At 34.9% G+C, this 25,845-nt stretch overlaps 1 protein-coding gene across 3 annotated transcripts in view; it reads right to left on the bottom strand.

Moving 5' to 3' along the window:
• The window catches only part of LOC129718452 (integrator complex subunit 7), an 809,667-nt gene that overhangs the window by 96,188 nt on the left and 687,634 nt on the right, over nt 1-25,845 (bottom strand). For 2 of the 3 annotated variants that reach the window (XM_055669241.1, XM_055669242.1), the window contains exon 11: nt 8,539-8,645. The exons of the other annotated variant lie outside the window; for it this stretch is intronic. In XM_055669241.1, coding sequence (XP_055525216.1) covers nt 8,539-8,645 — 107 coding nt within the window. The remainder of the gene's footprint in view (nt 1-8,538; nt 8,646-25,845) is intronic. 3 annotated transcript variants of the gene reach the window in all.

Genomic DNA, 25,845 nt, shown 5'->3' with positions numbered 1-25,845 from the left:
GGGAGAAGAGTAAGTATGTATGACGCAGAATAAGAGACGATTCAAGAATTGAAAGATTACAGATTGAAAAGAGATCAGTCCAATCATCTCTGAGAAAAGTAAGTGAGAATAGAAATCTGCACATAGACACACACACACACATACAAAAAATGCTCAGTCGAGTCGAAATATGCCATTTGGCCCTTTGGAGCACTTTTATACTTTCGGTTTTGCAAGTGATTGCTATACCTTTCTAGGAGAAAGGCAAAAATTCAACTATTTTTTGACTTTTTCCTAGAAAGGTATAGCAATCACTGAAAAAATCAAAGGTATAAAAGTGCTCCAAAAGGTCGAATCTCGTATATCAATCGACTTAGTTTGACAAGCTGAGCATTTTCTGTATGTGTGTGTGTATGTATGGATGTGTATGTATGTAACGGTCTCTCAATCTCACTCGATTTTCTCAGAGATGGCTGAACCAATTTTCATGGAACTAATTGCAAATGCAAGGTCTAGTTGCCCCATAAGACCCTATTGAATTTTATTGTGATCGGATTTTTAGTTTCGAGGTTATGTATCAAAATGTGGAAATAACAAAACTTAATTGTCTCAGAAACTACACAACCGATTTGAACAAAATTGGTATCAAAAGTATTTTACAGTTTGTAAAATAATTTTATAATGAATGGATATGTAGTTCAAAAGTTATGCAAAGAAATGTGTTTCAAAAACTGTTTAAGCTCACTCACTTTTTCAAAGATGGCTGGACCGATTTTCACAAAATTAGTGTCATATGGAAGGTCTTATTGCCCCATAAAACCCAATTGAATTTTATTGTTATTAGACTTCAACTTTATTCGTTATGTATAATAATAGGAAATCAGGCTATGACAAGAAACATGTTTCTAAGACTGCTTGAGTTCACCCACTTTTCTCAGAGATTGAAGGACCAATTTTCACAAAATAAGTTGCAATAGAAAGGTCTAGTTGCCTGATAAGACCCTATTGAATTTTATTATCATCGGACTGTGACTTTATCTGTCATGTATCAAAATGTAAAAGTTATGAAACTCCATTATCTCAGAATTTTAGTTTGACCTTCAAAGCCACACTTGGGTTGATCAGGGTAATCGGACTTTTATTTTAACCATTATGTTTTAAATTATAAAATTATTGAAAGTCTATTCTCTCAAAGAATACACGACTTATTTAAAGACAACAGGTGTCAAACGAACAGGTTGTTCATCAAACTTACAAAGAATCAAAACCCAAAGGCTGTTTAAAACGAGCTACTTTGACCAATGTTCGAAATTAGGAGTCATTATGATAGAAAAACTATTTATTTAGTACCAATCTTACGTCAAATTTCAAATACTATGCTCCAATTATTCCTTCAAATACAACATCAATATTCTGAAATCCAAAGATACCTTTACCTTTTGGCAATTGAAGAATGTTTTCAAGGATGTTTTTAAGAAAAAGGAAGTCGCACATTCGGATTTCAAAATGAAGTAAGAATTTGATTCCTGGCCTCTGAGCATTATCCCAGGTACTGAAAAACTCACTGGTTTCCAGAAATCCGAAGCTAGTGGTAGTGGAAGTACAAAAAGCCCACTTGTTAAGCTCTAGGAGCATTTTAGTAATTTTCCCGTTAGGCCTAATTACCCTTTTCGACTTGTGACACCCTCTGACAGCCATGCAGTTGGCTGTCTTCCGTTGCTCTTCCCAGTATTCGAGTTCCATTTTTTTTGAGTGCAATTTGAGATGCCGTAAAAGGGTTACGGACTAAAAAATTGCGTGTTGTGTGTGTATGTATGTAACGGTCTCTCAATCTCACTCGATTTTCTCAGAGATGGCTGAACCAATTTTCATGGAACTAATTGCAAATGCAAGGTCTAGTTGCCCCATAAGACCCTATTGAATATTATTGTGATCGGATTTTTAGTTTCGAGGTTATGTATCAAAATGTGGAAATAACAATACTTAATTGTCTCAGAAACTACACAACCGATTTGAACAAAATTGGTATCAAAAGTATTTTACAGTTTGTAAAATAATTTTATAATGAATGGATATGTAGTTCAAAAGTTATGCAAAGAAATGTGTTTCAAAAACTGTTTAAGCTCACTCACTTTTTCAAAGATGGCTGGACCGATTTTCACAAAATTAGTGTCATATGGAAGGTCTTATTGCCCCATAAGACCCAATTGAATTTTATTGTTATTAGACTTCAACTTTATTCGTTATGTATAATAATAGGAAATCAGGCTATGACAAGAAACATGTTTCTAAGACTGCTTGAGTTCACCCACTTTTCTCAGAGATTGAAGGACCAATTTTCACAAAATAAGTTGCAATAGAAAGGTCTAGTTGCCTGATAAGACCCTATTGAATTTTATTATCATCGGACTGTAACTTTATCTGTTATGTATCAAAATGTAAAAGTTATGAAACTCCATTATCTCAGAATTTTAGTTTGACCTTCAAAGCCACACTTGGGTTGATCAGGGTAATCGGACTTTTATTTTAACCATTATGTTTTAAATTATAAAATTATTGAAAGTCTATTCTCTCAAAGAATACACGACTTATTTAAAGACAACAGGTGTCAAACGAACAGGTTGTTCATCAAACTTACAAAGAATCAAAACCCAAAGGCTGTTTAAAACGAGCTACTTTGACCAATGTTCGAAATTAGGAGTCATTATGATAGAAAAACTATTTATTCAGTACCAATCTTACGTCAAATTTCAAATACTATGCTCCAATTATTCCTTCAAATACAACATCAATATTCTGAAATCCAAAGATACCTTTACCTTTTGGCAATTGAAGAATGTTTTCAAGGATGTTTTTAAGAAAAAGGAAGTCGCACATTCGGATTTCAAAATGAAGTAAGAATTTGATTCCTGGCCTCTGAGCATTATCCCAGGTACTGAAAAACTCACTGGTTTCCAGAAATCCGAAGCTACTGTCTAGAAATTTAAAATGGTGTCTGAAGATGATTTCTGACCAAGGGTATCATACCGCTTCCCCAAATCGTATTGGGTGATATTTGTCAGTTTAGGCTGTTGATCGGAAACTGTCGCCATCTTCACCATCAAAATACCCAGATCAGGCAGTTCGGAAATTTCATGATGGATTTTATGTTTTTATGATTATTAGGCAACAAGAAGTGGTCATCTGGATAAAAATTGGGTTTGAGGTCGGATTCTGGCCACTGGGTATAATCCAGGTTTCAAGAACCCATATTGAATGGTATTTGGCGATTCATTGGATGTATCTCAGAAACGATCAGTAATATCAACTGCGTTAAAGCATTTCATTTTCACTGATAAGATCATTCAAATGAATGTATAAGGGACAACATTGAATTCAACATTATTTGAAATCTACTGTCTAACGTTGACATAAACAATCTGAATATTTATACGCATGAATACAAATCGATTATACCACGATCAAAAACAAAATCGCATCATATATCTGAAAGAATTTAATGTTATTTGCATGTATATGTGTTAATATATGTTCAGATGTGTAAAAATGGTATATTTCAAATGTTCGGCATAGTTGTGCTGTTGGCTACCAAATATTTGTTGTTTAGAATGAATGAATAATATGAAATCCAGCTGAAATTATCAAGGTGTGTTTTTTAGGTTTTGGGTTAATTTTATTTCAACAAATAATGAGTTAGAATAAGAAAGGCTGGGTCTCAGCGCTAGGTGGATTGGTGGTTTTTTAAATTGAAATGTAATGTTTATTTCCATTTTTTTTTGTCATACAAATTTTTTTTGTACAGTGTATAATTTTTACAGTGTATATTTATTTCATTTGCTTGGTTTGTTCTTGAGTTATGCAGAAATTTGTGTTTCATTTGAATGGGACCCCCCCCCCCCCTTCCAGAAAAGGGAGGGGTCTTAAACTATCATAGGAACCTTATTCGGCACCAAAAACCCCTACATACAAATTTTCACGCTGATCGGTTCGGTAATTTTCGAGCCTATTTGGATCAGACAGACAGACAGACCGGATTGCATTTTTATATGTATAGATTACAACATCAATATTTCTTACGAGTGAATATACATTAACTGGTTTGAAGCGTGCATGTAAATCTATTTTTGCAAATAAAAGTTTGAACCGCTGAGCTGGATAAATTTAGGTTTTTAATAATGCATTTTTAATTCCCTACAACTCATTCTCAGACAGTTTTTCTATACAACCAACGAATTCTGGGCCACGATGCTTCGAATAAAACCTATGCCAAAAGGCATACGCCCTTTCAGAATGTAACTCATTGGTGTATAAAATCTCTTCATCTGTGGAAAATGCTCAGTTTGCTAAGCCAAATACGTGTGCAAAGTTTCATTCAAATCAAAAATGGTCGATTAATTTTCGCATATTTCCAGGTCATTTGAAATGATTTTGCTCAAGTGATTCTATTGACGTGAAGAAACATGGAAAGTCGCCGATAAAAAGAGTCAAAGAGCGTGACAAAGTTATAATGAAACAAAATGAAGTGAAGAAAAAGTCGCCGAATGAAATTTTATCCTTTGAGTAGAAAGAATTGAGCGGGATACGAAAATTGGAAGAATAAAATTGAAACAATTCGAATGAATAATAAAAAGTTGCCGAGAATAAAAATATGAAGAATTTATTGAACTACCTAACCGGGTGATAAATAATGAAAAAAGCCAAGAGGCACAGTCAGGAAACATTTAAGAATTTGAACGATATAAATGACCTAGAGGGTTGTAATTGGGATAAATGCGAGAAAATTAAGACAACGCTCTTTTACGTAAGATGCGAAGGTAAATATGGGAAAAATAAATAAGATGCAGAAGACCCCCCAAGGATGAGGCAATGCTTGAAGAGAGATTGGCCGATAGCCGGATATTTAAACGTACCAAAAATGAGAGAAAATGAGACGTGGCGATTAGAACTATGAAAGACTTTGGAGAAGCAGGTCGAACTTCCCAGACGAAAAGACTACTAACTTCAAGGGATTCCAACTATTCTTTCATTAGTTAAGGTTGGGTGAGTGTAAACATCGGGAGTAATTAACCCAGAATGGTTGAGGTGAATGCTGACTGAAAGAGTAAACAAGGGAGTTTGCGAGATTTTTCTTTTATTTCCTAACCTTCTTATCTTTCAGGAATCACTACAGCGGGTAGTCGCACCTTCGGGCGGACGGGGGAAAGGATTATGCAGGTAACTGCACACTAAGGAGAAAAGTAAGTAATGTGTAAGTATGACGCAGAATAAGAGACGATTCAAGAATTGAAAGATTAGGTTATTAGATTAGGCGTCATATTAGATAAGGCGTCATACACAAATTTCGTAACGCTAAAAACTTAAATTTCAGACCCTCTCCCCCCCTATGTAACGATAAGTAACGTTCGATATGACCGTCCCCCTAAAATTACGTAACGCTGGACATCCTGCCCCCCCTTCCAAATTCGCAATTTTGAGCAAAGGTCACAGTTACGTAACGGTCTCAACTACCCCCCCTCTCCCCTATTTAACAATAAGTAACGCAGACTCAACCGCCCCCCCCCCCCCCTTCATGCGTTACGTAATTTGTGTACGACGCTCAAGACCTCTTTAAGACGTTTGAGCCCCACGGCGCTCCTTTCCGCTTCTAACTGCATGAATTCATGCAGAGGCAGCAGATGAAGAATTGCATCCAGCGCTTTCGATGGAGTGCAGCGCATTGCTCCAGTTATGGCAATACACGCCAGTCTCTGAAGCTTTGCTAGCTTTGTTCTTGCAGTAGCCTCTTTTGTTTTAGGCCACCACACTATGTATATTATTTTCAGTATGGATGGATGAGTAGATCCATCTGACCATTTTTGGTCTTGGGCCTCATTTCCTACCACCGTTTTGGAACATAACCAGAACGCACTGACCGCTTTTCTTACTGCAATGTCAAGATGGGCGTTTTAGTTAAGTTTCGCATCTAGAGTTAATCCTAAAAATTTAACCCTTTCGCTAAACTGGATAGAACTTTCCTCAAGCTTAAGAGGCATTAGGTTAAGTTTTCTCTTCTTAGTGAAAGGTACTATTGTTACTTTTGCCGGGTTCAGACCCTCTTTTTTACACCAGCGATAGGTTACGTTAAAAGCAAGTTGCATTCTTTCCGAGACAACATTGTCAAACTCTCTTACCATAATGACAATGTCGTCTGCGAAGCCTCTATTTAAGTCTCTGAAGCCTAAAACTTCAAAATCTTTTTTTTTCTAAGCTGCAGAGAAGGTCATCCGCAACTAGTGACCACAGGAGTGGTGAAAGTACTCCGCCTTGAGGGTATCCTTTCGTGGCTCTTACAATAATAGATGTTCCCCCCAGCTCCAAAGAGATTATTCTTTGTGCAAGCATGGTATGAATCCGGTTGACTATGCACGTGTGAAACATCCTCTTCTTCATCGCTTTTGCCATAGAAGAGTAGGTCGTGTTATCGAAAGCACCTTCAATATCTAGCAATAAGCATAATGCTATTTCTTTTGCTGAAAGAGATTTTTCAATTTTTGTTACCAGCGTGTGGAGTTCTGTAACTGTAGACACGGTGTTCCAAATACCGTTATTATAAAATAAAATACGCCATCAAAACTGTTTATGCCAGTTTGTTTCTGGGCCAAATTTTAAAATCATCATTGGACTAATTTTTGAGTTAAGCCCTTCTAATGTTTTAGGGAGGATTTCTCATACAAATATACTTGAACAACACTTCCAAAACAAACATTAATCATAGTAGGAATGGTTTTACATGTAACATATGCCCTCGACGACCTTTCTGGAACATTTGAGCTGTATCAAGACTATCGGACAATTGTTTGGATTAAAGAACCCCGGGTAAAATGCAAAAATTGCCATTTTACCCGGGGCCTGGACCAAAAACATTTTTTGACACCTCAGTTTACTGGAATTTCAAAGCTACGTACCGCACCTAAAAGCAACACAACATCAGCACGTTCGGTGACACCTGTCAGTTCTTGAAAAGGTCTATAGTGAATCCACAGATAAACAGACGTGTCACTCAATAATGATTTCTTTGTCAATCCTTTTTTACGAAGTATAAAGTATAACGTTGCGAACGAGGACGAGGATTCTCAAGGTTTTTTTTTTTGAAGAGGTATATCTGTTCGTCTGTGGTAAATCTATCAATATTATTTGTTATGTATATTCGTGGATATATTTGGGAAATAGCTATGTTTTTTCGAACAAGGCACGAACTTCGTTTTAGAAACAGGAGTAGAATCGAATGAAAAACATAATGTGTAAACCCTTTTTTTTCATTATTGGTTAGTTATTAGACATGATGAATGGAGCATATACGTACATTAAAGTAGCACACAAATCCTTTCAACATTGAAATGTATATGTAGTAACTAGACAAAGAGGTAAAACTCACGTTATATGAGATCAATGTCGAAAAATTTCTTTATTCATTGCCACGAATACTTCATATTTCATGACCTTTTATTTTAATTGAACCTTTTTGGTCTATTATGAACATATTATGAGCAATTTGTACAAGTTGAAACCTATTTTTTTAATCTTTTTTATGATATTCGAGGTTTGAGGCAACCAACTGATTTTTTGCAAATTTTGTAACGGGTCTTTGAGGCATCGTTTGCAACCAAAAGCTAAAAAATGTATTGTGCCAATCATTAATTCAACTAACGATATATGCACCCTGTTCCACGATAACTTGGGAACGATAAAAATCCTTCATACCTTAAAAGGAAAGGAATAATTATTCTTATAATAAATCTTCGAGAAACCATCTAACGTGAACAGTTTTTAAGGTATATTTTTTATAACTGTTCGTATTAAGCCATCAAGATATAAAGTTTCCATTGGTCTAGTTTTTGAATTCCCGTGTGAATTGAGGTTCAAATGATGTTTTATTTGTTTAGATTGACAAATGGCTATTTTATCCGAGGTTTTTAACTCGGAAATGTTCCCAATGGTCCTAATAAAGCTCAAATCTTCCAGAAAGGTCGTCAATGGGCATATGTTGTCTGCAAAACAATTCCCACTATGATTTATGTTCGTTTTGGAAGGGTTGTTTAAGTATATTTGTATGAGAAATCCTCCCTAAAACTCTAAAAGGACTTAACTCAAAAATTAGTCCAACGATGATTTTCTAATTTGGCCCAGAAGTGCAGGACAGCAATACAAACCAACTGGCATAAACATTTTTGATGGCGTATTTTATTTTATAATAACGGTATTTTATAATAACGGTACCGTGGTAGAATGATGGTCATAAGAGCATAACAATCGCCACTCGACCTATTTTTAGTCCTTGAGTTGGGAGTGTTGAAAAAAAAAACTTATGAAAAATTCGCAATGAATCATAATTGGCCCTGACACAAGTAAAAGAGATGTTTGAGGCTGTTCGCACCTACACGAGTTCTCATATGCAGTAATCAATTTACGTGTGGACACAAAAGCAAAAATATTTCCTTCCTTCACTCTCGCAAATAAAAACCAAACCAATATCAACAGAGTCGTCAGGGTGAACAAAATGTGCATCACAAAATTACTAACCTTGATTTCATTTAATCTTGGAGCCATTAAATGAGTCGACAACGTCAGTTGAACACGCTCGATTGCTCGGAAAAATGATGGTATTCTGCCGCAATGTAGAATTACACCTGCCAGAAATGAAATGGTCAAAATGTGAAAATTGATTTTTAAAGATTTTGTGGAATTAACAGGACGTATAATATTAGGGACTGGAATAAATTCGCAACATTTTTTAAGTTTGTTTGTTTGTTTGTTTTGGAAATGTTATTACACTGGAAATACACACAGCAGCGTGCATATATCAAGATGTCTTGACAAAAAAAATTTTTTTATTCTTGCATCACCAATATTTAGTGGTTAATTTGTGAGTTCGAAATCCAATTTGTGGTAATATGTGGTAAAAAGGTTACCGAGAAATTTTCAAAAAACTAAGCAAGCCATCTTGAAACATGATTTTTATTCAAATGAATTAGAGAACGACGATATATACATCAATCGAAAGCTCTTAATTTGTGGTTCACGAAAATGTAATTTTTAGAGTCATAATTACTAGTGTTTGTACAGAAATTTGTGTTCTATTGTTCACGTAGTTCTACGTTTTGTTTATTTGTTTATGACCCTGCTGTCCGCTAGTTGCGTTGGCTGTTTGTGGTGTTTGTCACTGATATACCGAGCGTGCGTGTGGGGAATATGGTAAATATCGAGATTCGGGGAACTTAGACAACACACTTGCTATTACAGGTAGCCCAACAGGCGCGGAATGGATATGTGTAAGTTTGTTGTCAAAAAAATAGCGGTAACAAAAGTGTACTTTCAAAGGAAAGCAATCCAAATTCGACGGATTATTTTTTAGAACCAGTAGGTATTGCAAACAATAATTATCACTTCTTCATCACCTAGATTTTGAGAAATGTTTCGGAAATATTCAGACAAATGTTCAAATAAGCTGCCGGGATCCACCTTAATGTTGCTCTTCTGTTAATTTTCCATGCATATGTGCAAAGTAATACAGAAGATGTCTGCTATCCGCGCCCGTTTTGCGAACACAAATTATACGAGCGTATTTCTTCATCTGCTCAATAACATTAATGAAGATACAAAGACTATGTAAATGTAAACATCAAGTTGTGTGCGTGATATTTAGTTACTCTTTGATACAATACTCGAACCAGCCACTTCCAGTTCTCACATGAATATTTCCCAACATATTACTAAACATAGGCAAAAATAATTTTGGCCAGGTTTCCACTCGAGTTACTCCTATGTGCGCTCGAAAAATAATCCGTCGAATTTGGATTGCTTTGAATTACATTTTCGTTACCGGTATCTTTTTTGACAACAAATTTACACATATCCATTCTGCGCCTTTTGGGCTACCTGTAATAGCAAGTGTGTTGTCTAAGTTCCCCGAATCTCGTAATTTACCATATTCCCCACACGCACGTTCAGTACAGCAGTAACGAACACCACAAACAGCCAACGCCACTGGCGGACAGCAGCGTCATCAACAAATGAACAAAACAAAGAACTATGTGAACAATGAAAAACAAATTTTTGTACAAACACTAGTAATTATGACTAATAATTATATTTTTGTGAACCACCACAAGAGCTCTTGATCGATGTATATATCATCGATTCAGTTTTTTGAAAATTTCTCGGAAACCACTTAACCACAAACAGGATTTCGAACTCACAAATTAACCACTAAATATTGGTGATGAAAAAATTGAAAAAAATACTTTGTCAAGCCATCTTGATATATGCGAGCAGCGCAGTTTAAATTGACAATTATCAAGTTATTGTATCGCCGTTGATAATTAGTCTCAACAATATACTTAATTTTCTATCTATATCTATAAATGCGAATGTCTGTCATTACCGTGCCTATTTCAATTGGTGGGTGTGTTTCTATAGCATTAATTTTTCTGTATCTTAGTGGCGTAGTAAGGTAGGGATGTCCCAATTTTATTATTTGTACATTATTCAAATGCACATTGTTTAAATTTATATACAGGAGGTTTCGAATATGAGACGTGGTTTTGTGACAATTCTGCCATGAGACATTGTAACATCTCAGTGACGTAGTTAGGGGGAAGGTCGGCGAAAAGGGGGGAGGGGGGCTGATAAATGGGGTCAATCTTTATTGATTTTTTAAGGGCTCAACCGATTATTATTTAATTCGCAGATCGTAATGTAGCGTATATGTTTCAAACACTTTAAATTTTGTCTATCTCATAGAAAAAAATAAACAGATATGACGAGGTAGCAATTACAAATTTGTGCATTGTAAAGTTCTTTACGGCAAACATGAACACTTCTAAACACCAAATATAATCATTGTGTTATTCTGTACAAATATGAATCCAGTGATATTGAATTTTCTGTATTTTGGTGGCGTAGTTAAAGAGGGAGGGGGAGGGAGGTTCTGAATTGCATTATTTTTGAATCGTTTGTTTTTGTTTTTTGCTTGACAATGTTTTTCATTTGCCTACAACTGCATTCACTGTATTACGGAGACAGCTAATATATGTTTATTATGGTAAAGCATAGAATAATATTTCATCTATCAATTTTGAAATGTAAAAAGAGATTCTGAATGAATCTAAATAAATAAACCAAAAATTCACAAGCATTCGCAGGCGCTTACTTTTCTCTGAATGTGTATATTTGGGAATTTACTCTCACGATTCTATCCAGTCACGATTATTTAGTGAATATCGAAGCTAAAATCATTTAGTCTAAGCTCGTGGAAGCAAAAATAAGGCTCTGTCAATTTTTATTTCGATATTGATACAGAGAATATCACAGGAAACGGATGGTGTCTAATCACGTCGTCTGTGCTAGGAATGCTCGCATGTAATTGGTTCATTATTCGTGTAAACTTTTCATCAATTTCACCGCTTAGCAATGAAATTATCGTGAAAACTAGCATATCAGAAAATTGTTCTACATTTTATCTATCCAACAACATATTGGTTATTGTTATCCATCATGTGGTTATGCTTTTATTAACGTTTGAAATCTGACGCAACATTTGCCAGTTTTATTTCCAATTTCACAGAATGAATCCCAGTATAATAAACAAAGACGTAGTCCCACGTCAAAAATCATCAGTGAGCCCACAGTAAAAAATTACATGGAATACTGTTCCCACAGACGTTCAGTTTAGGAAAAGAGATATAAAAATATAATCATTTTGATTAACCGTAGACCTTCTTTGGTAAAACTCAATAAATCTTACGTTAGGGAGTCGTTTTTTACTTTCATATATTTTGTTAGGTTACCCATGGAAAAACTGAAAAAAATGGGAAACTTTTTTCAATCGATAGAGTTCTTCGTTAAACACCACAGATTCTTCATTTTCTATATATTTATTTTGGAATAAAACTGAACAGAGGTGAAGCATTAAGTTCTCCTCAGGTGTGATTGTGACGCGGTGTTGGTAGGAAGAACGAGGTTTCGTTGAGAATCCCCTCTTTTGGCAAAATGAGTCTTTCTTATAATAAAACTGTTCTCAGGAATATTAATCCTCCACAGGGTATTGTAATCGGCGATATTGGCACGGGGAACGAGGTTTCGATAAGGCTCCTTCATCTTGACTAGAGAAAAACGTTAGGTGTAGTCTCACTCCCGGGAATTGTAATTTGACAACATTGGTAGGATAGAAAGAGGCTCGGTATAGTAGAGCAGTAAGCTTGTAACGAAAGGGTAAACTTTCACACACAAGCACGGATAAAAATGAAAAGCGTATCATTTACTTCAAATAATATGAACTGCAAATAATATGAAGTGCAAATTATATGAAGTGCGGAGTACAGAAAACACCTGGGGAATGTCACACTAGATTAAATGTCACTGGTCGCAGTGATGAGTACACACAAAGAAAAAAATTAACGAAAAATCAACAAAAAATATAGTCGCGTTTGAAAATGTTATTCTTGATAATTGGTATGAATTCATCGTGAATTTTGGCACAAATATTACAGCCGACGTTGACAAAAAAACTATCTACAAAAAATATCTGTTTCAGCGCAACCTGATCAACTATTTAATTTGCGCAAAAATTCCAGTGAATTCCCACATATTGATCTCTAAAAAACTTTGTAATCTAAAGAAAACTAGTCCGCAAACTACCAAATGATCAATGAAAAACCACTAGTCATTTTTCATAAATTATTTGAACATTTTAAGACTGCTCATACGTTTGCATAAAAATAAAAAATAAAGATAAACATATGTTATGATAACTGAAACAATATTCTCGAAGCAAATCATTGATAATGGCATTGATGTTTCTGATTCCATTCAATAAAAAAGACTGAATTCTGAATATTTATTGTCCAATTATGTATCAAATTTTCAAATTTAAAAATGAAATACACTTAAGGAACATTCATAAATACACGCTTAGGGGAGGGAAGGTACTTAACGAAGTGTTACACTGCATGAGGCCACCATGCATAATTGCATTACGTAGGGGTGAAGGGGTATTGAGAATTTACAAATTCCGCATTTCCTAATACCTATACGAGTATTCCCTTATGGGCTGTGATTTGAGGGATTTCTATGACCAGGAAAAAATCCAGTATACACAATTTCTCGTGGTTTCCAATGTTGGCTGCCCTATACGTTCTCTTTTCATTTGATTATAATTTAACTTAAGCAACCGTTGAGCATTAAATTGTTAAAACAACGAAAGTCTATCATCTCAAATAACACACGACTTATTTGGACATAACTAGTGTCATACAAACGAGTCACCTCTCAAACTTACAAATAACAAACTTCATAACAATTTGATATGTAGTTCAAAAGTTTTGGAACGAAAAGAAATTCAAAGAAAAGCTATACCTGCTTAATTTATTATATATGACCTCAACATGATTTAAATGTGGTATCGCACTATTCGAACGTTCCCGGTATCGCTCGTGATTGAATTGTTCGAAATCAAAAGTCATTTCTTTTTTTCGCGATTTCTTAAGCACAGACATTACGTGAAATGTCATATTTCATACTTCAATTACAACATCAGAATTTCAGAACCCAAAAAGTGAATTTACATTTATTGAACTTAAGCATTCATGTAAATTTATTTTTACAAATAATAAGTTTGAATGAGAAAAGCTGACCGCTAGGTGGAATAAGTTAGGTTTTTTAACAGCATTCCTCCCAACAGTTAGATCATTTTTGAAGCAGTTGACTGCCCTATGGCCCCTCCTCGCAGCGATTGTATCCTTCGATGCCTAACTCATCTGCGTATATGAAGGATTCAATCTCTGTCTTACAGTGGAATTGCAGAAGTATTTTACCAAACATGGGTTCATTTGAAATTTAAATAAATAAAAAACAAATGCGATGCATTTTTCCTTTGTGAAACTTAGCTTACTTCAAATATTGATCCATGATTTTAATATTATTCGCCTTGATCGAGACACCCCATATGGAGGAGTACTTCTAGGGATTAAGAAGTGCTATTCTTTCCATCGTATTAACCTCCCCTCGATTCCAGGTATCAAAGTTGTCGCATGTCAAATGACAATACAAGGTAAAGAGCTTTGTATCGCCTCAATATATCCCAGAGCACAGGTTGGGCAACGGCTGCTCTTTGTTTTATTAGAACTTCTTCCCTCGCCACGTTTATTTTGGGAGACTTCAACTCTCATGGTGTGGCTTGGGGTTCCCCTTACAATGATAACCGCTCCTTTTTAATCTATAACCTTTGCGACGACTTTGACATGACTATTTTAAACAACGCACAGTGGGGCAAATCGGTCCGTTTGCGCGACAAAACCTCATAACTCCTTTTCCACAGCGTTCATATCTTCGGCAATGTTTTTGTTTTTTTCGGAAAGTTGTTTATATCATCAATTGACATAAAGTTGTCGAACATATTACAACTGTAGGACTGACCGTTAAGGAGATAAAATTATTTTCATTAATAATAAATCCAATATTTCAGTAATGAATTATAACTGAAACTTAAGTACATATGTTTCAATTTCAGATATATTCGAACTTTCGAGTCATCATGAAATGATATAGTTTTATAGTTTTGTATAGTTTTTTGTCAATCATATTTAAGGTAGAATCTAAAATATAGTTTTAATGTTATTGTTTGTGATAAAATGTTTCAAATAGGAGCATTGTTCAATAAGAGATTAGTTGGTCATGGTCCCTTTCTAACAGCTCCTTTTGATTAAATTTATACCATTTAACATGAATACTAATCGCTTACTTTTGTTTAAAACACTGTTCACCCAATAACAAATTGTTTCCTAATGCTAATAATTATTTCCGAGGGGTCTTCATACTACTGGACGTCAGTTTCGAAAGGCCCCCGAACACAATCATAGTCGTGTTGCATACATCGGCATCGGTGTTGTAGGAAAAACATTGATACGGACACTGCTGATTGACGATTTTTTGCATGAATTGACATGAAAACAATCGTTGCGAAAACTCGAATTACTCGGTAAGTCGCAACTAGTAGCAGCTGATTTTTGGTTTAGTACTAGTGTCGTAGCAGAACAACGTAGAACTTTATGTTTTTCATATTGCCAAAAATGAGGAAAAATTACAAAAAAAAACACTATGCCTCCTACGAACCTATTATCAACAAAACTGTCTTAATATCACATTACCTATTAGTTTATACTCTGTTTTATGAGGATCATATGAGTTAGCTAATTAATTTCTTAGTATTTGCATGCCCTACTGGAAAATATCTGTGAAATTTTTTTCTTTCATTTTACAAGCCTTACTTTCATAATATTATAGCACATTTTCTAAATTATTTTTCAAAGTAAATTATTATGATTTTCTGTCGATAACATGTCTACTGCAAGTAGAAAATAAAATGAGGCATGAAAACTGAATTTCATTTATTTTTTAGTTTTGTCGCGACTTTTCTGGGTTCTGCCCCACAGTGCAACGGTGAAATGACAAGTATCCTGAAACCTCCAGCGCGCCCAAGCGCTTTGAATCTATCCTTATGTTCGACGTCGCTACGGTTGGATTGCACAAGGTAATCCTCGATCCTCACGGTATTACTAACGGGTCAACTCACATGCGACCAATTGACATTCCGTATGACCTGACACGGAATGTCGATTGGAAGTTATACGAGGAAATGATTTCAAAAGCGGTCGATTCGATTCAACATCATCCACCAATTGAAGAATACAACCTCCTCGCGGGCTCGATTCTCGACGCCGCGTTGCAAGCCCAAACGAAGAAATATCCCGGCGTAACGATCAAAGAACGGCCTCCAACTCCGTGGTGGGACCAAGAGTGCTCCAATGTCTACACGCAAAGATCCGACGCGTTTTTGGCCTACCAGAAGGGAGGTTTACCTGGCGACTATATATGGTATTCGGAATATGATACCAAGCTTAAAAGCCTGGCTAAAGCAAAGAAACGCGAAAATTGGCGTTGGTTTGTAAATGAGACGTAAGAGGGAGACATCGAAAAGCACTCTTTGAAACACAGCCCGAAGAATGCGAAATCGAATAACGGTCAACGAAAGCGAGGAGTAGCTAACGCGATAGAATCACCTTTTACGATGACAGAATTTTCTGTTGCCCTCCTGTCTCGTAACAATAACGCGCCTGGGTTAGATAGAATCAAATTCAACTTGTTGAAAAATTTACCCGACAATGCCAAGAGGCGCTTGTTGAACTTGTTGAATAAGTTCCTGGAGCAAAACATTGTACCGCAAAATTGGAGACAAGTGATCGCCATTCAAAAACCAGGAAAACCAGCTTTTTATCACAACTCTTATAGGCCGATTGCAATGCTATTCTGTATCCGGAAATTGATGGAAAAATGATACTTCGTCGTTTAAACGATTGGGTCGAATCAAATGGTCTACTATCAGATACTCAATTTGGCTTCCGCCGTGCCAAAGGGACGAATGATTGTTTTGCGTTGCTTTCAACAGCTGGCGTAAGCTCGCAAAGAACAAATGGCGTCCACGTTCTTGGACATTAAGGGGGCTTTTGATACTGTTTCAATTGACATTTTTTCGAATAAACTTCACCGACAAGGATTTTCTCCAAGTTTGAACAATTTTTTGCACAATTTGTTGTCCGAAAAGCACATGCATTTTACGCACGGCGATTTGGAAACTTTTTGCATTAGCTTCATGGGTCTTTCTCATGTTTAAGCCCCCTTCTTTACAACTTTCATGTAAATGACATCGACGAATGAAAAACAATTAATGGGTAAAACGATATCTCAGGTTTTGGTACGCAAATATATTGGTGTCTGGTTCGACTATGAAGGCACCTGTGGTCGTCACGTGAGGTATCTGATGAAAATATGTCAACAAAGAGCGAATATTCTTCGTGCAATAACCGTACAATGGTGGGGAGCCCACCCAGGAGACCTTATAAGGCTTTACGAAATAACGATATTGTGTGTCATTGAGTACGGGTGTTTCTGCTTCCGCTCCGCAGCAAACACACATTTGATCAAACTGGAGCGAATACAATATCGTTGTTTGCGTATCGCCTTGTGTTGCATGCAGTCGACCCATACGATGAGTTTGGAAGTCTTAGATGGAGTTCTTCCATTGAAAAACCGCTTTTGGAGTCTATCTTATCGTATTCTTATCAAATGTAAGGTCTTAAACCGTCCCGTGATTGAAAATCTTGAAAGGTTAATCGAACTTAATTCTCAAACCCGTTTTATGACATTGTATTTCCATCACATGTCCCAAAATATTAACCCTTCTTCGAATATTCCAAATCGTGTCGACTTATCAAATACTTCTGATTCTACTGTGTTTTTCGATACATCCATGATAGAAGAAACTCGTGGAATCCCGGATCATTTACGCGTGCAGCAGATCCCCAAAATTTTTCCAATAAATATCGAAACATCAACTGCAACAATATGTTCTACACTGACGGATCACTTCTTGATGGGTCCACTGGCTTTGGTATTTTCATTAACAATTTAACCGTCTCTCATAAGCTCGATAATCCTGCTTCTGTTTACGTCGCAGAATTAGCTGCAATTCAGTACACCCTAGGGATTATCGAAAAAATGCCCGCAGACCATTATTTCATCTTTACGGACAGTCTCAGTTCCATTAAGGTTCTCCGATCGATGAAAGATGTTAAGCACTTTCCGTATTTCCTGGAAAAAATACGGTAACATCTGAGTGCTTTATCCGAAAAATCGTTTCAGATTTCCCTCCCTTCTCACTGCTCGATACCGGGCAATGAGAAAGCGGACTCTTCGGCTAGGGTGGGCGCAACAAACGATGGAATTTATGAAGGATCGATTGCCTTTAATTATTTTTCCCATTTGTACGTCAGAATACGATCATCAGTAGGGTCAAGTGTTCGACCAAAATTTGTGAGTCGATGTATTCCGAGCCAGAACTTATAAGTACAAAGTGTTGTACCGATTGGTGGACCCGTCGGCCAATGGGACGAATGGGCGAATTTAGTAAAACACCTTTTTTATTTTGTGAATATCTTGGGACCCTGAAGAGCTGCAGATAATATTGACATATCATTTTGAAGGGTTTTAGATGTAGAATCGAACTGCGTGATCAATGTTTTTCTGCAGTGTTGCCAACATTGCATTTTTTTCAATTCAAAACTTAATTTGTGTAATCAAAGAGTTGTTCCTTAGAAAAGCATCCGGTAATGATGTAACGCAAAAAATCCCGCTCTAGAATAATTTTCACGAAAAGATACAGGAGAGTTTTGGTTACACTTTTCACATAAATCTTCATTTTATTGGTTTATCACATTGTAGAAATTATCCTCTCTCAATTTAAAACCGTTTCCAGGCGAATGGTCATGTTTTTTTCCTGATTTAAGGTTTGCTATGATTTCTAAATTGTAAATAATGTGTCTCACGGGTGCAGTCATTTTATTCATGAGGATGGTGTGTTTAATAGGATTGTATTTAAAACAAATTTGTGTCGCTGGAAAACGGTGTTGTTTATCACAGCAGCTTACGCGATGAGGTTTACTAGCTACTAAGGGAGCATGCATAAATGACGTATTTTTTTTGATTTTTTTTACCTCCTTCTCCCTCTTCCACCGTAGCATTTCGTCACAAAGTCAGATCTCCATAGATAATTTCGTAGAATTATAACAAACTCCTCACCACGCCCCCCACCCTCACCTCACCTCAATGACTTTTATTGGCAAACCTTATTACTAAAAACATACATTGTATCATAAAGGAATAAATGACAAGACAAAGAATTTAAAATGACTATGAACAAACAAAACCGTGAAAAAAAAACAATTAGAATAAATCTAAATTTTTCAATTTCATATTTGCTATGTAGCTTGGCTTGACCCCCTAGCCACAACTCCTCAAATTTCGTCACAAAATTGCTAGTCGTTGCATGTTCGAGTCCCGGCTCGGGAGAAGACTGTTATTATCAGTAGGAATTATTGGCTGCGAAGCCTGTGTCAAATAAACAGAACAGAAAAATCCACCGCTGCTCTAATCCTGGGCAAGAATAAGAATAAGGAAAAGAACATAGGCGGATAAATGTTATGATAGAATTAGGGGCCATCCACATACCACGTGGACAGATTTTTGACGATTTTTACCATCACCCCCCCGACCTTGGACAAATGCCCATATAATTTTTTTTGACGTAGGACTACGTCTAACCGCACTATATCGAGATACATTCTGTGAAAACTGAAATCAAGGTGTAACGTCGGAATGAAAGATTTCAAACGTTAAAACTGATGTAACCACATGATGAATCTCAATAATCAATATGTCGTTGGATTGATAAAATGATGGACAATTTTGTGATTCTTAAGTTATCATTATCATTTCATTATTAAACAGTGAAAATTTCATAAAAGTTTCAAGGCCGAATTTTCACGAACAATGTACCAATCACATGCGAACACGCCTGGCACAGACTTCATGAGTAGACACAAGCTGCCTGCTGTGATATACTGTATAGCAGTGGCAAAAAAAAAAAATTGACAGAATCACCCCGTCCCAATAGGTCAACTAATTTTTTCTTCCATGAACCTAGACTATTTTGATGTCTTGAAGGTGAAGCTTTTTCGAAAAGTTCCTAACAACCTCTTCTATCACACATGCTGACACAGGCAACATTACTGTACCGAGCAATGTATGAATAGAGCGCTGGTCACTCGTCGTCTATCAGTGCAGAAGAACTACGCCGCTGGGGTGGTCTGTACGTGTCGTTAGAGGCAGATAGCAGGGTGCAAATTTGATGCATTGCACAGTTGAAATGCGTTGTTTATTTCTGAACTCTACACTCTGTTTATCTCAGATTTATAAAAATAACTAAATATAGGGTATTTAAAAGATAGCAGAAAACCAAAGTGCTCCGTACAGATCTTTAAATAGGTAGTTAAACGAGCTGTACTGATGATTATATTTTGATAGCTAAATGAATTCAATATGACAATCGTAATGCAACTACCCGTGGTGGTGGTATAGAGGAAAACCAAATTTTTTCTTGATATTAGAGTTCCGACATTCGTATTTGAATTTTTCATTACTTATATTTGATTTTTTTATTACTTATAAATCTAAATATTACTTTCCATAACCTTACTCGTACTTGTGCGATATTTTTTCCACGAGCTTGTAACTGCAAAAAAGTGACATCTTTGCCGCTTTGTGATCGGCGAGTGAGCCATCTCCACAAGACAAATAGATATAGAAGGAAGTTTAATTTCTACTAAATCGTACTCAATTTATAATTTTATGGAACGTTGCCTTTTCGCGTATTAAAAAAAATTGACTGTATTAGAACAAAAGTTATTCAGCAATGTTAAAGAGAATATTTTTTCTTCTAAAATAGAGTGCTGCAAATAAATAATCAAAATACAGACCTCGTTCGATTCTGGCAACACGCCAGAATTTTTTCTGTTGCCAAAATCGAACCATGCCAAAAATGAACGGTTCTATTTTCATGACTTCTTAACAGTAGAAAAAACCTTAACAGTAGAAAAAACTACACACTTAAAATCAATTACCGGGTCTCGGTAATTAAGGTACATCTCTTCGATAACACAAACCTGCTAGGATACCATTAAGATTGCAGCAATTTTTGTAGAAGCGTTTTCGTGCGTAGACAAAATCCAAAATCTTGCAATTTTGAGAATGCTGTATCTTTGGAACGCTAAATTTTGTTTTTCGCTGGTAAGTGATTCCTATGTAAAATCGCCTGCCAAACACATTGTCGTGGTCAAAATCAAAATCGAAGAGGGGGTATTTTGAGGAAATTGCAAAATAAATTTTGAATCGAAAATAAATGCAATGTTGGCAACACTGCAGAAAAAAATTGATTACGTAATTCGACTCTACATCTAAAACCCTTCAAAATGATATGTCAGTATCACCTGTAACTCTTCAGGGTCCCGAGATATTTATAAAATAAAGTGTTTTGCTTAATTCGCAAAAATAGAGGCAGTCCCATTGGCCGACGGGTCCTCCAATCGGTACAACACTTTGTACTTATAAGTTCCGGCTCGAAATACATCGACTCACAAATTTTGGTTGAAATCGGAGATGGTCGATGCATTTTCTCGGACACTTGACATGGAATGACCCAGTTAGCAAAATTCATGGACTAAAGAAAAACTGGGAAGGTGGTTACATTCTATAATCCCCAAGGTTTCGACGAACCCGTGGTTCAAGGCGTTGGATGTAGGTTGTGATTTCATTTGCGTGATGTCCCGGCTTATGTCCAATCACTATAGATTTGACGCGCATCTCCGTCGTGTTGGGCTCGGGGAGAGTGGTGTCTGTGCCTGTTGTGCAGGTTATCACGACATAGAGCACGTTGTTTGGTTATGCCCTGTACACCGTGACGCCAGTTTTAAATTAATAGCTTCCCTTCAGGCCGACGGTAGACAGCCGGCTATTCCTGTTCGTGATGTCTTGGCGAGCCGTGACTTACCCTACATGTCCCTTATATTTGTTTTCCTAAAATCCACCCACGCCCCAGTTTAGTCCTATCCCTTTCCGCCTACATCCAACCAAACGACAGGAACACTTTAAGACCCCGGATCCGGAAACAGCAACCAGACCCGCACGATACCCTCAGGGCCCGAGGGAAACAACCAATATCTTGACCCAGTAGCGGAACATATTACATATGCTGCTTTGCTTACCTATGGCAATGGAAAACCATCAAACAACAAACAGTGCTTTTAATGCAAAACATTCTAACATTAAGTTAGATTCATTTTCCGCTCGTAGTCGGCAGCGAGTATAAAAAATTTGCTTTTAGTTATTAAGATACTTCAGAAAGTAAGCTACCAGATATAATTGGCGCCGTTGAACATAAAATTGTATTTGTGCCGTGTCAAATAAATAACAGATGAAAAAAAATGCATGCGAATACTCTCAACGTAGCTTTGATTTTATTTCAGGGCATATGCATGATAATGTGAATCAAATTCCTGGATTATTTGAGCAAAGTTGCAAATAATCGTCTTAGGGATCAGATAAACGTAAAAATAGATACGCATATGCTATCATTGCTCGACCTCAATTAATCTGTTCAATTTTCTTTAAAATGCACACTGACTTAGATCATATTCGCTCATGCTACAATGATTTTGTTAGCCGGTAAAATGAACGTGTTGTTTTTACTCCTCAAAAAACATTGTTTATGTTTCGTTAAATAGGTACTGTTGCATTCCTACAAATCTCTGGATTTCCAATTCATTGTTGAATGTTGAATTGAAAACTATAGTGTTGCGGAGTTTCAATTGCACTGTACTGAAGATCTGCCTCAAAAACGAATGTCACTAGAGCGAAAATTTTGAATATCCAGATATTACCGACCAATTTGCCATTTAATTTTAAACGTCTGTATGTCTGTCTGTCGCGCTTCGTAATTGCGTGATATTTGATAATGCCCAAAACCCTGATATTTGGTGGCGTTAAACCTAAAACATGCATATTCTCGCAGAAACAGTTTTATGTCACATGGTCACGTGAAAACAATTGGTATCATATATGAAAAAAACTCGAAAAATGGTCGGCCATAAGGTATTGCGAGAATTTTCGTTCAGGACAATAGGATATTGTCACTATGCCATGACAATATCAAAAATCATAAAACGTTTAAAACCAACCCTTGATATTTTTAGCCATTTCATTGAAAGAATTGCAAGAGGTTAAACTGGGTTACGCGAGGTAGTCAACAAATTAAAGCGTCGTTGTCAAGATAACATACTCATATGAAAATCTGTTAAAAGTTTTTTTCAAAGTCAAACTGATTTCATGTTGCTCTTTATTGCTTTTCTTTGATATTAAAACGATAGTTATTGTTGTAGTTGTAGTGAAAGTTATAGTTATTTTCTTAAGATTGTGAGAGGTTTTGTGTGAGTTACGATTTTTTGTTACCTGTGAACGAAGAAGTTTCAAACAAGTTTCTGAGCGATTTTTGTATTGGTTCAAGTTGATTCCACTTGAATTTTACGTCGGTTTCTGTGAATTTGTGCTGTGACTGTTTTTAAAGAAACAAGAGAACACTGTCGGTACGTAATTAACATACTAGATTAAAAATAATAATTTGTTTTTGTGAGAACTCTAAAATGTATTGTGAGAACTCTAAAATGGTTGGTTCCGATTAATTTTCTACCGCCTGTGGTGGGAGTGCTTCCTGAAGAAAGTGTCGCTTAGGGTATGTTATAAGAGGAGGGTCTTCTAATTTACAAGATCAAATTGATTCGTACATATCTTCCAGTTGACGTCGACAAATTTCTGCTGTGGTCGAAGTGATTTTTCTTCAGATAGAGTTGTAGCAAGTGTTTTGCGATAAAGAAACGTAGCAGCATTGACCGTCGTAGGGGTAAGCGGGGTAAGACCGCCCCCTTAAGCAATTATGTTTATAGAAAAAAAAAAGTTGCGGCTGCAATTTCATTTTTTCTTCGCTAAGAGGTTCTTCTATTCAATACCCGCATTTAAAAAATAAGAACTGAAATATTTTTGTTTATTTTCCAGATTTTTTTTTAATTTTTAAAGTTCATTGAAAATGTGCAGATCTTTTTCATGCGGGGTAAGCCCGCCCACCAGCGGGGTAAGATCTCACACCTTTTTTTTTGAGGATAAACAATATTTTTAGGGCCGAAACGGTTGATTTTATCGGTATAGTGTCTCTGACAAAGTTGTAGATGGTATTTTTTTTCTTTTCAAATAAAATATACACTGTGAAAAAGCTGAAAAAAAATTTTTTTTTCTAAGTTTTAACTTATTTTGTTTTCTGATTATTCAAGTTCAAATCAATATTTAGGTAACTTTTTTGGGTTTCAAAATAAATAGATTTTTCAGAATTGGGGTTTTTCAAGATATTGAATTCATAACATACCTATCTTTAAGCTGAAAATTAAAACTCATTTAACCTGTCTGTATGATTCTTTTGAAGACTTATTATGTATAGAAAAATACTAATAATTATTATGTCTTTTATTTATATTTTCAATTTCCTATGCTCTTTTTTTTGAAGAACAAAATTACCAACGACTCTATACAGCAAACAAACCGTCCAAAAAAAATGTCTTCACAAAATTTGAGCTAATAATATTTCTATAACTCCATGATCCAACAACCATCAAATTTTAGCTTGCCTTTTGTAGATTTTACGGGCGAAAACATGTTTTTTTAAAATAAATTTGAAAAAAAAAAAAAAAAATATATATATATATATATATATATATATATATATATATATATATATATATATATATATATATATATATATATATATATATATATATATATATATATATATATATATATATATATATATATATATATATATATATATATATATATATATATATATATATATATATATATATATATATATATATATATATATATATATATATATATATATATATATATATATATATATATATATATATATATATATATATATATATAAGACCGCCCCCTTAAGCAATTATGTTTATAGTAAAAAAAAGTTGCGGCTGCAATTCCATTTTTTCTTCGCTAAGAGGTTCTTCTATTCAATACCCGCATTTAAAAAATAAGAACTGAAATATTTTTGTTTATTTTCCAGATTTTTTTTAATTTTTAAAGTTCATTGAAAATGTGCAGATCTTTTTCATGCGGGGTAAAAGCCCGCCCACGAGCGGGGTAAGATCTCACACCTTTTTTTTTTGAGGATAAACAATATTTTTAGGGCCGAAACGATTGATTTTATCGGTATAGTGTCTCTGACAAAGTTGTAGATGGTATTTTTTTTCTTTTTAAATAAAATATACACTGTGAAAAAGCTGAAAAAAAAATTTTTTTTCTAAGTTTTAACTTATTTTGTTTTCTGATTATTCAAGTTCAAATCAATGTTTAGGTAACTTTTTTGGGTTTCAAAATAAATAGATTTTTCAGAATTGGGGTTTTTCAAGATATTGAATTCATAACAGACCTATCTTTAAGCTGAAAATTAAAACTCATTTAACCTGTCTGTATGATTCTTTTGAAGACTTATTATGTATAGAAAAATACTAATAATTATTATGTCTTTTATTTATATTTTCAACTTTCTATGCTCTTTTTTTTGAAGAACAAAATTACCAACCACTCTATACAGCAAACAAACCGTCCAAAAAAAATGTCTTCACAAAATTTGAGCTAATAATATTTCTATAACTCCATGATCCAACAACCATCAAATTTTAGCTTGCCTTTTGTAGATTTTACGGGCGAAAACATGTTTTTTTAAATAAATTTGAAAAAAAAAAAAAAAAAAAAAAAAATATATATATATATATATATATATATATATATATATATATATATATATATATATATATATATATATATATATATTTATATATATTTATATATATATTTATATATATTTATATATATATATATATATATATATATATATATATATATATATATATATATATATATATATATATATATATATATATATATATATATATATTTATATATATATATATATATATATATATATATATATATATATATATATATATATATATATATATATATATATATATATATATTATATATATATATATATATATATATATATATATATATTATATATATATATATATATATATATATATATATATATATATATATATATTTTTTTTTTTTTTTTTTGTTTTGTTTCAGGTGGAGGGGAAATTTGCATCCAAACCCCTGAGGTGACCAACCTCAGGGAGTGTGGGGTTGGTTTGAATCAGTGACCGGACCCACTAAAACCCCTCCAGTCTCCAGCCCATAATACTCCCCGGGACCACCGCTAGGTATTGCTTCGGGGAGCGGCTTTTGTGC

Source organism: Wyeomyia smithii, chromosome 1 (genome assembly GCF_029784165.1).
Source record: "Wyeomyia smithii strain HCP4-BCI-WySm-NY-G18 chromosome 1, ASM2978416v1, whole genome shotgun sequence".
Taxonomy (NCBI): Eukaryota; Metazoa; Arthropoda; class Insecta; order Diptera; family Culicidae; genus Wyeomyia; species Wyeomyia smithii.
Note: the sequence above shows the minus strand (reverse complement) of the source record. Positions and strands in the feature narration are given on the sequence as shown.